At 39.4% G+C, this 15,000-nt stretch overlaps 1 protein-coding gene across 8 annotated transcripts in view; it reads right to left on the bottom strand.

Annotated features, from left to right (window-relative positions):
• Positions 1 to 15,000, bottom strand: part of RUNX1T1 (RUNX1 partner transcriptional co-repressor 1) — a 220,292-nt gene that overhangs the window by 147,494 nt on the left and 57,798 nt on the right. For 3 of the 8 annotated variants that reach the window (XM_075353091.1, XM_075353098.1, XM_075353097.1), the window contains exon 1: positions 6,334 to 6,354. The exons of 1 other annotated variant lie outside the window; for it this stretch is intronic. Coding sequence is in view for 2 of the 7 variants with exons in the window: in XM_075353093.1 (XP_075209208.1) it covers positions 2,099 to 2,117 (19 nt within the window). In the remaining 5 variants the exon portion in view is untranslated. 4 more of the 8 variants (XM_075353095.1, XM_075353096.1, XM_075353093.1 and 1 more) reach the window with 4 other exon arrangements.

Raw genomic sequence — 15,000 nt, 5'->3', positions numbered from 1 at the left:
AACATGTATAAAACCTAGAGTATATGCAATACACATATATAAACACTTATAAAACCTAAAGTATATGCAATACACATATATAAACATACATAAAACCTAGCATATATGCCATACACATGTATAAAAGATATATAAATCCCAGAGTATATGCAATACACATATATAAACATGTATAAAACCTAGAGTATATGCAATACACATGTATAAACATGTATAAAACCTAGAGTATATGCAATACACATGTATAAACATGTATAAAACCTAAAGTATATGTAATACACATATATAAAGATGTATAAAACCTAAAGTATATGTAATACACATATATAAAGATGTATAAAACCTAAAGTATATGTAATACACATATAGAAACATATATAAAACCTAGCATATATGCCATACACATGTATAAAAGATATATAAATCCTAGAATATATGCAATACACATATATAAACATGTATAAAACCTAGAGTATATGCAATACACATATATAAACACTTATAAAACCTAAAGTATATGCAATACACATATATAAACATACATAAAACCTAGCATATATGCCATACACATGTATAAAAGATATATAAATCCCAGAGTATATGCAATACACATATATAAACATGTATAAAACCTAGAGTATATGCAATACACATGTATAAACATGTATAAAACCTAGAGTATATGCAATACACATGTATAAACATGTATAAAACCTAGAGTATATGCAATACACATGTATAAACATGTTAAAGACCTAAAGTATATGCCATACACATGTATAAACATGTATAATACCTAGCGAATATGCAATACACATGTATAAAACACACATAAAAGCTAGAGCATATGCAATACATACAATTCACAAATATAAACACATAAATAACCTAAAGTATATGCAATACACATAAAATGCAAAGACATAAAAGACACACATATACACTTGTACAAGTGGAAATAAGGAGTTTCGCATTATGCCTCAATATAACACATACACATAGTGCGAATCTGAATACATATGGACACATATATGTACACGTATAGGTACGTTATATGTATACGCGTACATGCATATATGTGTACATGTGTATGTGTGTATGTAGAAAGTACAGAATAAATATGTGCACCTAAGTAATTCTAGAACGATCAATCCCATTCTGCATTGTGTCTGCTGCGGCCAAGGCTGCACACAAGCATCCAAGACAGAAGTGAAGGAGCCATCCTGACTTACCAGGCATCCTGCATAGAGCCAGCCCTGGACAGAAGCGCTCCCTTGTCTTTTCTCAGGTCTAGAGGCTCCAGCCCTGGACAGCAGCGCTCCCTTGTCTTCTCTCCTCTCAGGTCTAGAGGCTCCAGCCCTGGACTGGATGCCTGGCCATGAAGCTGCTGCTGGCTGCAGGCGGGATGATGCTAGACAGATGGAGAGCTGACACTCCGTATTGCACTTGGAGCAGAAATGTGAACGATGACAGGAGCACATGTGGCCTTGAACCCAGCCCTGTCTCTTCAGGCAGAACAATGACAGGGATGTGTGTGCAAATTAGCACAAGCCCAGGTCTCTCCTGCTGACTCGTCTCACTCTATCTAGCGACTCTGGCGAGAGGACAGGACGATCTGCCGCTTACAATTCACAGATCGTTATCGCCGTTGGGCTCATTGATTCACATAGCGCCGTCATCTTCCGTAGGGTCGTACGGCATAAAACAAGACACTACACAACAATTATGAACATAATAATGCAGTCCAATAAAAAAAAAAGAAAAAATCAAGTAACCCTTTTCTTTATTACCCCTGACTTAAACACGGGTCACAAAACCAGTTCCAGGTCCCCCCCCAACACCGTCACCCAATTACCTGTAAACACGCTCTTTGTCTGCCTTCGGATAAGACACAATAAACTGTTTTTTTAATGATTTTTTTTCCCCCCTTAATAGGCCAATTCATCCCACTCAACAAAAGTATCCAATGCCTCGTCTTTGTTAGCCCTTGAAGTATGTGTAAAAACACACTCCGAAGAGGGGCACAGCGGTCCTACCCCCCCCCCCCGGGAACTGCGGATTGATAGTCTCCAAACATTTACAGCTTGTGCTATTTTACCTTTTCCATGCTGATCCATAGGAGATGAAAACAAAGTATCTCCTGCGAAGCCTTTTCAAAGCTTAACAATCATGTCCTCCTGCTTGCGAATTTCGTACACCCTTAAATGTTTATCCTTCCAGTGAATAACGCAAAACCTCTCTGGGTTCAGTGCACTCTTCCCTAATAAGCTTTAATGGACACCATGATACATAAAGCTGCAGGCTTTTGTTAGGCTGCTTTATGGAAGGCTGGCTATTTTCCTCTCAGCAGTGGCTCTTTAGTCCTTTGTATAAGATCCTTACCTCATAGGAGAAACATACGCCTGACAAGCCTGTCTTATGTAGCGAGCTCAGGTTTCTACAGAAAAGCTGAGCCCCAGGAACATAACTGCTGCTTCAAACTCTCTCTTTGAACATAACCCTTCCTAAACCTCAGCAGTGTCTGTGCAGAACATCTTTGCAGCACACGAACAGCGCTCGCCGCCTCTCTCTAAAGTACCTGTGCCAGTGTATGTTTCAGTCAAGGGGAGATGGAGCAATTATTAGATTCCAGATCTTCAGGAAGTCCCTTCCGCATCATTCCAGCAATGCTCAAGACGGCACAATCTGTTCCTTAACTCTTGCAGACCCCATCCATCTCCTGAATAGTCATTTCCATGCGGCAGTGTATTAGACGATGTCAATTTCTACCCAAAGCCTCCTATACAGTCAACTAATGAGATCTATGTGTTTAAACAGTGACAAAATGTCCCCTCCTCCATGACTGTCTTCCTCCTTCGTCTACTGAACAGAAACATCTCTCTGGAGAGACAGACGAGGAATGGAGAGATGATTTCGGGCTTCCTTCACACAAACACAATGTTGGGCAACGGTTTTCAGACGAGGAATTGAGAGATGATTTCGGGCTTCCTTCACACACACACACACACAATGTTGGGCAGCGGTTTTCAGATGAGGAATGGAAAGATGATTTCGGGCTTCCTTCACACACACAACATTGGCCAGCGGTTTATGTTGGGTTTTTTACATTTTATTTTTGCTTTTCTCAATATTTTAATTTTTTATCAGTTACGCATTTTTAGCATTTGATTCCAAATACCGTAAAGTTATAGATGACGTGATGTAGGGATTATTCTTCTCCGATCACAACAGAACCAAACGCCACTGAAAGATCTATCAACGCAGGCGTTTTCTAAATCGGAGAAGGAAAAAAAAGACCACAGAGGGCCAAGAAATGGAGAGCTGATTTCGGGCTTCCTTTACACACACACACACACAATGTTGGGCAGTGTTTTTTGTTTGGTTTTTTTTTACATTTTATTTTTGCTTATTTCAATATTTTAATTTTTTCTCAATTACACATTTTTAGCATTTGATTGCAAATCCAGTAAGTTATAGATGCCATGATTTAGGCATTATTCTTCTCTGATCACAACAGAACCACAAACGCCACTGCAAGATATATTAACACATTCGTTTTCTACCCCAGAGAAGAAAAAATAAGACCACAGATGGCCAAGAAATGGAGGGCTGATTTCGGGCTTCCTTCACACACACAATGTTGGGCAGCGGTTTTCAGGCAAGAAATGGAGAGATGATTTTGGGCTTCCTTCACACACACACTCACAATGTTGGGCAGTGGTTTTTGTTGGGTTTTTAACATTTTATTTTTGCTTTTCTCAATATTTTAATTTTCCCGCAATTACGCATTTTTAGCATTTGATTCCAAATCCCGTAAAGTTATAGACAATGTGATTTAGGGATTATTCTCCGATCACAACGGAACCACAAACGCCACTGAAAGATCTATCAACGTAGGCGTTTTCAACCCAGGAGAAGAAAAAAAAAAGACCATAAAGGGCCAAGAAATGGAGTTGATTTCGGCCTTCCTTCACACACAATTTTGGGTAGCGGTTTTCAAACAAAAAATGGAGAGATGATTTCGGGATTCCTTGACAAACAATTTTGGCCGCGGTTTTTCTTTACACTTTATTTTTGCTTTTCTCAATACTTTCATATTTTTTCACTTACACATTTTTAACGTTTGATTCCAAGTCCCATAAAGTTATAGACGATGTGATTTAGGGATTATTCTTCTCCAATCGCAACAGAACCACAAACGCCACTGAAAAATCTATCAACGCAGGGATTTTCTACCCCAGAGAAGAAAAAAAAAGACTGTAGAGGGCGTATGTTATAGACGGCGCGATTTAGGGATTACTCTTCTCCTATCACAATGGAACATAAAATGCCACTGCAAGATCTATCAACGCATGCGTTTTCTACCTCGGAGTAGAAAAAAACGCCCAAAACATACAGGGCGTAAGTTATAGATCGCGTGATTTAGGGATTATTCTTCTCTGATCACAATGGAACAAAAAACGCAAGTGTAAGATAAATCAATGCATCAGTTTTATACCCCGGAGAAGAAAAAATACCCATAGAGGGCGTAAGTTATAGACCGCGTGATTTTGGGATTATTCTTCTCCGATCACAACGGAACCACAAAAGCCACTGTAAGATATATCAACACATCCATTCTCTACCGCGGAGGAAAAAAAAAGACCATAGAGGGCGTAAGTTATAGATGATGTAATTTGGGGATTAATCTTCTTCGATCACAACGGAGCCACAAACACCACTGACAGATATATCAATACATGCGTTTTCTACCCCGGAGAGAAAAAAAAAAGACAATAGAGGACTATGGGAGAATATTATCACAAACTACGTAAAAAAAAAAACCCCACGTCTATAGGATGCTGCGTTTAATAAAAGAAAAGCCACTGACCCAATAAGCCAAAAACGTAAGATTTGGGGAGAAATAAATGTCAAAATGGAAAAAAAGCATTGTAAAACATGATAAAATAAAAGCCACTGACCCCAAAAAACTCAAAAACGTAAGACATGGAAAGAAAAAGAAAAAAAAGAAAGGCAAAATGGCAAAACACATTGCAAATATCAGAGATCCTTACTGATTTACAGCATAAAAGGCTACAAAAAAAGGTGTTTTTAGTTTTTTTCTAAAAAAACTACTGTATGTGTAGGCAACCTGGTGCAGCACAACCCAAAGTCCTCCTATTACAATATAGCAGCGGCTGCCATCAGTCACATCTATGGGCATCAATACTTCCAGAGCTTCACAACCGGATATATACGACATAATATAATTTGGGGGCAGAAACTGCACTCATCCTCTACTGAACCGGATGTGGCTGATGACAGATAACAATAGAATACAAACAAGATATCGTATCTATATGATAATAATATTTTATTTATATAGCGCCAACATATTCCGCAGCGCTCTATCCCATATTCATCCTAATAGGGCAAAAAAGCCCAACTACAGTAAAAAAGGCACACATAAGTTAAACAATATAATAAACTCTGCCAATGTTAATCATAAAGGTATAAAAAAAGCTAAATATTTGCATTTTTTCTCATAATTCATATTATTTAACCCCTTCAGGACCACAGTGTGGTCATCCAGACTCCAGGCACCCAAGACTGAGACGCACCATTAACATGCCCAGCGTAACCAGTCAATCCCACCGGCAGTAACCCTCTCCCTTCCAGGTTACAGTAGCACTTGCCGGCGTTACATCTACGACACATTCCCAACCAATTAAAGTGCGGCGTCTCTAATAGAAAATCTGGATGAACAAAAAAAAAATTTGCACAGTGACTTAAAATTCACCTCCCATCCGCGGCGTGATTATGCATCCTTTCCTTGCGTAAAAAGGCTTTTAAAGTCGTTATCTGACTGGAGTAATTGCCACTTTAAATTGATCCACGTCAACAGAAGCAGGATCCCTGGGGATTGTCACCTTGAAGCTGGTTGTAGAGAAGGGTTTGACAGGATGCCTGAGCATCTGAGACTACTTCAGAGTTTTTTTCCTCCAGCAGCCAGCTGCAAGCTCCACTTTTTTTTCCTCCCCTCCTCATTATTTAATAGTTGCAGACTTCAACCTTTTTGGCAGCGCTCCCTGAATACATATTCCTTGTAACGCAGCTACAATAACACTTTGCATCATTTAAAAATGTATTTATAGGGTAAGGCGTTAAGAAGGTGCACATCATTTCCAGGATGGATGGAGATAAAACACAAGACTGGGTCTATGGAAGAAGGTACCAAGAGACTTTTTGATATACATCTTAAAAGCATCCTAATGAACTCATCCTACTATGGCGTCTACCCAAGCCAAGTGCTAAGGCGAGACATCGTAGACTGGACGGATCTGCAAAACTTACCAACATGGTCTAACGCACTGTAAAAATGCATCTGGAGGACGACAGTGACCAGGAGGAGTCTCCAAGGATCTGCTCTGGTCCGGGCTATGTTCTCCTACTTATAAGCTGCTCTGTTGTGATGCATGGAGAATTCATGACTTCACACAGTGGGTATTAAGTGAGTGCATTGTAAAGAAGTTGACACCTGATTGATCCTAATTGAAAGCAATACACCCGACCAAATACACTCCTACCACATCTGCTCTTTCCTGCCACCAGCTATTCAGAGCCAGAGAATAGTCTCTAACCCACCGAATAAAGGCGCTCTTCTAAGCAGGGCTGCATTAACAGGGGAAAAACAGGGCCAGAAAGGGTTCAAATGGTAAGTTTTACTTCTTGTTGGCTTTAACAAAGCTGAATAAGGCTTTTTTTTATTCTTGCCTTTCTATGTGCAAGACTTGATAAACTGAATGAAGAGGCGGCACTCAATGATCGGCCAAGAAGCAGCATTGATGAATGGTCAATAGACCCTCATCCAAGGGTGGGCTTCATGAGTTATTGACAAACCAGCTTGGATGGGCGGATTTGCTAATGTTCACATTTTCTCCCCATAGACCTCAGACTGGTTGGTGGCTTCCAATTGAGACTTCTACATTAGAAAGTGATCTCACCATAAAAAAAAAAGTACAAGCAATCCCAGGGCTTTCAGATTCTAATTTGTGCAAGGTTTTCTGAAATGTTCGAGCTAGCTGGAGGCTATTAGTGTTTTCCTAAAGTATCCCACTGACAGGGAAAACCCACGTAATGGGAGAGCTGTATGGGTGGGTCAAAGGCTGTGGAGAAATCAATTAAACCCTATGCATGGCATGAAATCTATTGACATATTATTAACATGCCTAAAAATATAATCCTTGTACTTTGTTATTCTGTAAAAAAACAGAAATGAAAAACTTTACTGCGCCGAAACCAATACACTATATGACATGATATGATACAGACCTAAAACAGCAAGAAAACACTGGCACTCAAATAATATAGGTAAAAAAGAGAGATTTATTGTGGATCGAGAGACAACTATGTATGATAGAATACAAAATTTTAACCAGTAGTAATAAAAAAAGTAAAAACTGCCAATAAACTATATAAGTTAGCAAATAGTACACAAACATAAAAACAGTCACATTAGACAGTAGAAAAATAGCTAAAATCTGTTCAATTCTATTTCTAAGTCTAAAAAGTATATAATATAGTATGCGAGTAGTAGAAAAGATCAAAACGGTCCTAAACTGATAAATTATGTAATAAGTAAGCCAGTAGTAAAAATAAAAAATCAAAGTAAAAACTATCCTATAACTAAACTATATAAAAAAACACAGTAAAAACTATCCTATAACTTAACTATAAAAAAACAAAGTAAAAACTATCCTATAACTAAACTATAAAAAAATTAAAATTAAAAACTATCCTATAACTAAACTAATAAACTATATAAGTTAGCAAATAGTAGACCAACATAAAAACAGTCACATTAGACAGTAGTAAAAACAGCTAAAATCTGTTCAGTTCTATACCTAAATATATAAAGTATATAATATGATATGCGGGTCAGTAGTACAAAAGATCAAAACTGTCCTAAACTGATAAATTATGTAATAAGTAAGCCAGTAGTAAAAAAAACCAAGGTAAAAACTATTAAACTATATAATAGGTTATTTGAAAGTATAAAAGACAATAAAATGTCCAATGCCTAAACTAATAGTGTAAAAATGTAAAGCAAAAAAACATGGTGTAAAACCACTACCTGGTACCCAATAATCCAAAATATCAAAACTGGTCTATACCATATACATTAGCCAGTTGTAAATATAAAAAAAAATACTATCCTACACATAAACTAATAAACTATATGATAAATTAGCCAAAAGTGAAACAAGATTAACCTAAGTTGTACCTAAACTAATAAACTATATACTATAATATTGTGTTAGCAGAAAAAAAAAGTAAAGCCATCCATTATATCTAAACTATAATATACTATTGTGTTACGGTAGTAGTAAAAAAGGTAAAAACTATGCTATGTAAACTATAGTATTGTATTAGTAGTAAAAAAGGTAAAAAACGATCCCATATCTAAACTATGATATAATATTGTCTTAGTAGTAAAAAAAAGTAAAAACTATTCTATATCTAAACTACAAAATCAAATTATGTTAATAGTAAAAAAATATCCTCTATCTAAACTATATCATATTGTGTTAGCCAGTAGTACTGTCCTGTACACAAACTACCAGACTATACAATAAGTTAGCAAGTAATAAAAAAATAAGCAAAAATGAACCTAAACATTAAATAACAAACTATATTAATCAATAAGATAGCCAGATATAAAAAAAAAATGTCCTATAAGCTAATAAACTATGTAGTTTAGAAAAGGTAAAAAGTGTCCTGTACCCAATCTACAGAGATACAATACAGTATAATAGATGTAATCTGCTGACAAGGCACAAACTTGTGCAATCTCCAGAAGGCTATGTCTTCAACTTCTCTATAACTAATGTACATATATAATAGAATGCAAATATTTGAGCTGAATAATGCCACCATCTATATACACACGGCGAGGAATGGACTACCAGCAAATATACACAGGCTTCAATCTTGCCATGTTAGTGGTGTATAAATGATTCTATCAGTTAAGTGAACAGGTGGCTTTGCATAGAAAACTGATGAATTGTAAACAGTCTATGAAATAAAGTCGGATTGTCTCCTCAGCCTCCCTTCTCCGCGGCCGTATTAAGTGAACAGACTGTGCTGCATACTGACTGGTGTGTGCACTGTGTGATTCTTCCAGGCTAAATAGATGGCGGTATTTAAATTCGACTAAATTCATTGCACAAGCTCTCTTAACATTTTATTGAAAAGCCATTGTTTTAATGTCAGCCACTCTGGGTTGTGACTGATGGCGAGTTAGTTTTGTTAAAATGCGAGGGTGATTGCATATGCTTCAGTGAATCTTCCCTCCTCTTATCATCAGGGACAAAAACCTGCAGCTTTGCTATATGCAGGCTGCCATCTGGACAGCCTGCTCCGAGTGCCCACCCCACACAACACTGCGGGCACCATTACAAGGCTCCCGAGCTGTGTCGAGCTATTCATGACTTACCAATTTCACATTTTCTGCTTGTCCGCTTGCAACAATAAATGCTAATCAGAAAAGCCATGAATGACATTATTATCACTACCACCAGAAGCAAGGCCTCCACATCTAACGCCTATAAGTAGTAGGCCTGACACGGCAGAGTGGTGGCACCGGCTCATCCCATGTGAACTGTCCCATAGTCACTGGAATTGGGTCAACTAGACTCCAGACATTAGCTTTATATTGTGGCGTCACAATACAACAAAATAAGAAAAAACAAGGTTCCTGAATCTGGAGGTGAAGCAGCAAGTCATCTTCACTTAGCTCTGACCACTGGAGGAGAGATAATTTGCATATAATATTTCATAGGGAACCTTTCCTCGAATACTAGACTACCTACATCAGTTGATGATGTCCACAAGGAGTAAGATTACCCATCTAAACCTACATGAAAGGCCCTCGACCAGCCAACCAGGTACCTGCTCTAACTTTGTGTAGATGGGGGTCTTTGTCTTTTGGCTTATAGCAATCATCAAGGCTTGGGTGTATGTAGGTAGTCTAGTATCCGAGACATGTATATATATATATATATATATATATATGTGTGTGTGTGTGTGTGTGTACAGTACAGAACAAAAGTTTGGACACATTAAGCAAAGGAAGAAAAAAGGAACGGCACTCACCGGACTACGGACTACGACTACCGAACGGCCGTTTCGCCCCTGTAGGTGGGGCTTCAATGGGTCTTACCGTAAGACCCGTTGAAGCCCCACCTACAGGGGCGAAACGGCCGTAGTCTTTTTGTGCTAACCATCCTCATTCCCTCCCTGTAACGCCGAAGCATGTATCCTCTGACCGTGAAATAAATCTGAACACTTCACAGCAATTACCGGTGAGTGCCGTTCCTTTTTTCTTCCTTTGCTTAATGTTCTATGCTCTGATGCTTTTGGAACAAGCACCCCGCAGCTGTATTCAGTATAGTCCGACCTGGAAGTCTCCTCTGGTCGCAGCAGAGATCAATAGCACCGTGTGTGCTTTCCACAACTAGCTGCTGATTGTTTGATGTGGACAGTCCTCAGTGAAAGTAGTGCCCCGCAAATCCTTCTTGCTACTACTGCAAAAGTTTGGACACACCTTCTCATCTCTAGAACAACTGTTAAGAGGAGACTTTGTGCAGCAGGCCTTCATGGTAAAATAGCTGCTAGGAAACCACTGCTAAGGACAGGCAACAAGCAGAAGAGACTTGTTTGGGCTAAAGAACACAAGGAATGGACATTAGACCAGTGGAAATCTGTGCTTTGGTCTGATGAGCCCAAATTTGAGATCTTTGGATCCAACCACCATGTCTTTGTAGAGAAGGTGAACGGATGGACTCTACATGGCTGGTTCCCACCGTGAAGCATGGAGGAGGAGGTGTGATGGTGTGGGGGTGCTTTGCTGGTGACACTGTTGGGGATGTATTAAAAATTGAAGGCATACAGAACCAGCATGGCTACTACAGCATCTTGCAGCGGCGTGCTATTCCATCTAGTTTGCGTTTAGTTGGACCATCATTAATTTTTCAACATGACAATGACCCCAAACACACCTCCAGGCTGTGTAAGGGCTATTTGACTAAGAAGGAGAGTGATGGAGTGCTACGCCAGATGACCTGGCCTCCACAGTCACCAGACCTGAACCCAATCGAGATGGTTTGGGGTGAGCTGGACCGCAGAGTGAAGGCAAAAGGGCCCCAACAAGTGCTAAGCATCTCTGGGAACTCCTTCAAGACTGTTGGAAAACCATTTCCGGTGACTACCTCTTAAAGCTCATCAAGAGAATGCCAAGAGTGTGCAAAGTAGTAATGAAAGCAAAAGGTGGCTACTTTGAAGAACCTAGAATATAAGACATATTTTCAGATGTTTCACACTTTTTTAAGTATTTCATTCCACATGTTTTAATTCATAGTTTTGATGCCTTCAATGTGAATCTACAATTTTCAGAGTTCTGAAAATAAAGAAAACTCTATGAATGAGAAGGTGTGTCCAAGCGTTTGGTCTGTACTGTATATATATCTATCTATATATATATATATATATATATATATATATATACCGTATATACCTTGGATACTAGACTACCTACATCAGTTGATGGTGTCCTCAAGGAAAAACATTATGTGTCTAGACCTACATGAAAAGCCCTTGTACAGTCAACCAGGAACCTGTTCCACACTTTGTGCAGATGGTGGTCTTTTTCTTTTGGCTTATATCAATAGTCAAGGCTTGGGTGTGTGTGTGTATATAAGGGCAAGTTTTATATTTAAATTTTTATGTATATATACCTCGGATACTAAACTATGTACATCAGTTGATGGTGTCTACAAGGAGAAACATTACCATTCTAGACCTACGTCAAAGGCTATTGTCCAGCCAACCAGGAGCCTTCACTTTGTGTCTTTTCCTTTTGGCCTATGTCAATAGTCAAGTCTTAGGTGAGTGTGTGTGTGTATATAGACCGCAAGTTTATATATATATTTGCTAATTCCTATTGATGGTATTTGAGAGAGAGCTTTTTCTCATTGAGGAGAGCTATTTTGCATACTTTCTTCCCATGGGAGCATTGCTCTAATTCTACACAATGAAAAACATTTTTCTTCTAGAACCCTGTGTGTTGCTGGGGGCGGTCTCTTCTTTTGGAGGGGTCTCTGTTTTGGCTTATATCCCCAGTCAAGACTTGCTAAAGGGAATCTGTCAGAAGGATCAACTCTCCTGAGCTGACTATATCGTCATGCAGGCCATAGAACGTTGAATAAAATGATACCTTGATATTTGCGATCCAGTGTCTTATTCTAGATAAATCTACATTTCTCTTAATATGTGAATGAGCTCTTAAGATCTGTGATCCAATGTATTATTCCAGAGAAATCAACATTTGTCTTAAAAAGCTGTTAAGATTTATGGGTCGGACATAGATTTCCCTGAGAACCTGCCTCCAGATGTTATTGTAAATAAAAGCAGGCGTTACCAGTGTGAGACATGTAATGACTGACAGTCTGTTCTCCTGGTCTACATGTCTAACAATAGTAACACCCCCTTCCATTTACAATAAGCTCTGGAGGCAGCTTCTCATGGAGATCTATGTCAGACCCATAGATCCTAACAGCTTTTTAAAAAAATGTGGATTTATCTGGAATTAGACGTCAGATCCGCAGATATCAAGGTATCATTTTATTCAGCTTCTAATGACCTATATGCCCATAAATACATAGGGGTGATCTTACAGACAGATTCCCTTTAATGATGAAAAGTACTAATATGGGCCGTGAAAATCATGGACAGATGGCATCAGTGTGCAGTCCGTGTGCTGTCAGGGATTAACATTACAATGAAGATAAGAAGCTTTGTCATTTATTTATCCATACATCAAAATCACTGATGGTAAAAACTGACCAAACACTGATTAAACTCACATCAAAAAACACTGATGACACTCGTACCATTTTTTTAAACACTATTTTCTGGATGAGGCCTTAAAGGAATAAAGGGAATCTGTCAGCAAGTTTTTGCTATGTAATCTGAGAACAACAAGATGTAGAAGTTAAAATACTGAATTCAGGGATGTGTCACTTATTAGGCTGTGTGCTGTTGTATTCATACAATGAAAGTTTTATCACCAAGAGAGAATCACAGCCTGGACTACAGTGCATGGAAGACTTGGTCCGCCCATACTATCTACTCTGAATAGCAGCTCACTGTCTATAGACAATGTACACAGAGAGCTTTGGTGTGGGCGGGTTCAGCTTTCTGAGCACTGCTACATCTTAGAACTCTGTGATAGAACCCCTACAGCCAGTAATCTAAGTCATACATCGTTGGATTCAGTAACTTTTTCCCTATATTGTGCTGCTATAAACAATGTACACAAAGAGCTGTGGTTTGGGGAGGGCAGCTTTTTGACCTCTGCTACATCTTAGAACTCTGTGTCAGAACCGCTGCAGCCAGTAATCCAAGTCATACATCGTTGGATTTAGCATCTCTTTTCCTATATTATGTTGCTACAGACAATGTACAGAGCTGTAGTGGGGGTAGGGGCAGCTTTTTGAGCTGTACCACAACTTAGAGCTCTGTGTCAGAACCACTGCAGCCAGTAATCTAAAGGCCGCTTTACACACGACATCGCTAACGCGATGTCGTTGGGGGTCACGGAATTCGTGACGCACATCTGGCCTCGTTAGCGACGTCGTTGCGTGTGACGTACGAGGAACCGCTAACATGCAAAAATACTCACCTTATCGTTGCTCGTTGACATGCTGTCCAGTTCCCAAATATCGTTGCTGCTACAGTTACGATGTTGTTCGTCGTTCCTGCGGCAGCACACATCGCTATGTGTGACACCGCAGGAACGAGGAAACTCACCTTACCTGCGTTCCACCAGCAATGAGGAAGGAAGGAGGTGGGCTGGATGGTCATCTCGCTCATCTCCGCCTCTCCGCTTCTATTGGGTGACCGCTTAGTTCCTTAGAAAGGAGGCGGTTCGCCGGTCACAGCGATGTCGCTAGGCAGGTAAGTAGTGTGGCAGGTCCGAGCGATGTTGTGCGCCACGGGCAGCGATTTGCCCGTGACGCACAACCGATGGGAGCAGGTACGCACGCTAGCGATCTCGCTAGCGATATCGCAGCATGTAAAGCGGCCTTAAGTCATGCATCATTGGATTTGGATCTCTTTTCCTACATCATGGGGCTTTCAGATGAGGTAGCAAAACCTGGTATTGTAATAATTTACATCCTTTTTTTTTTTCCAGGGAGCATCTCTACCAACTTATAATTAGTAGGAACGCAGTTTGCGGCCCTTTATCCATATATCCAGGGCATGTACACACCTTTCTCCACTTTCTACCCCATGGATTGAAACAATTATAATGCTAAGGCGTACCGAAGACTAGACATCTGATTTCACTAGAGAGTCAGTCAAGCCATCTGAAGACGTGGAACAGAATAATAAGAAGTGACACTTTCCTCAGCGCGGCCTAGAGAGAACTTTCTATGTCCCTGCTTGCTCAGTAACGTGCATTGTGTTGAGATAAAAGCCATTGGAGGAGGGGGGGATTAATCCACTTTTCAGATGGGGCTGATTTGACGTTAAACTCTTCTTTTCCTGTGCACATCTTGTTTCCCATGATCTGTGATGGGATTCATCTTATTTTGATGTTTTTTTGGAGAAGAAACAGACTCCGTACAGAGTCATCCGCACAACTTGATGCATTTTTGATAATATATTGTTTGCATTATTGTTCTCAATCACCAAAATGACAAGGTTGGGAGAACATTAGAGGGATATTTCATCTGCACCGGTCACATGATTTACAAGCCTATGACTTTAATTGGAATGTGAGGAATGCAAAGAATTGTAATATACATTTACTGCCATGATCCACTAGGTGGCGCTAATGAGCAGTGATATGAATCACCAGCCAAAGTGATGGAATAAATCACCGGCTGCAATAGATGTAATGAAGAAGACAAGATGACAAAAATGACCGAGTTTAATAAACAACCTCACCTGTCCTCA

The sequence above is a fragment of the Anomaloglossus baeobatrachus genome, chromosome 6 (genome assembly GCF_048569485.1).
Source record: "Anomaloglossus baeobatrachus isolate aAnoBae1 chromosome 6, aAnoBae1.hap1, whole genome shotgun sequence".
Lineage (NCBI taxonomy): Eukaryota > Metazoa > Chordata > Amphibia > Anura > Aromobatidae > Anomaloglossus > Anomaloglossus baeobatrachus.
The sequence above is the reverse complement of the archived record's forward strand: the minus strand, read 5'-3'. Positions and strand labels throughout refer to the sequence as shown.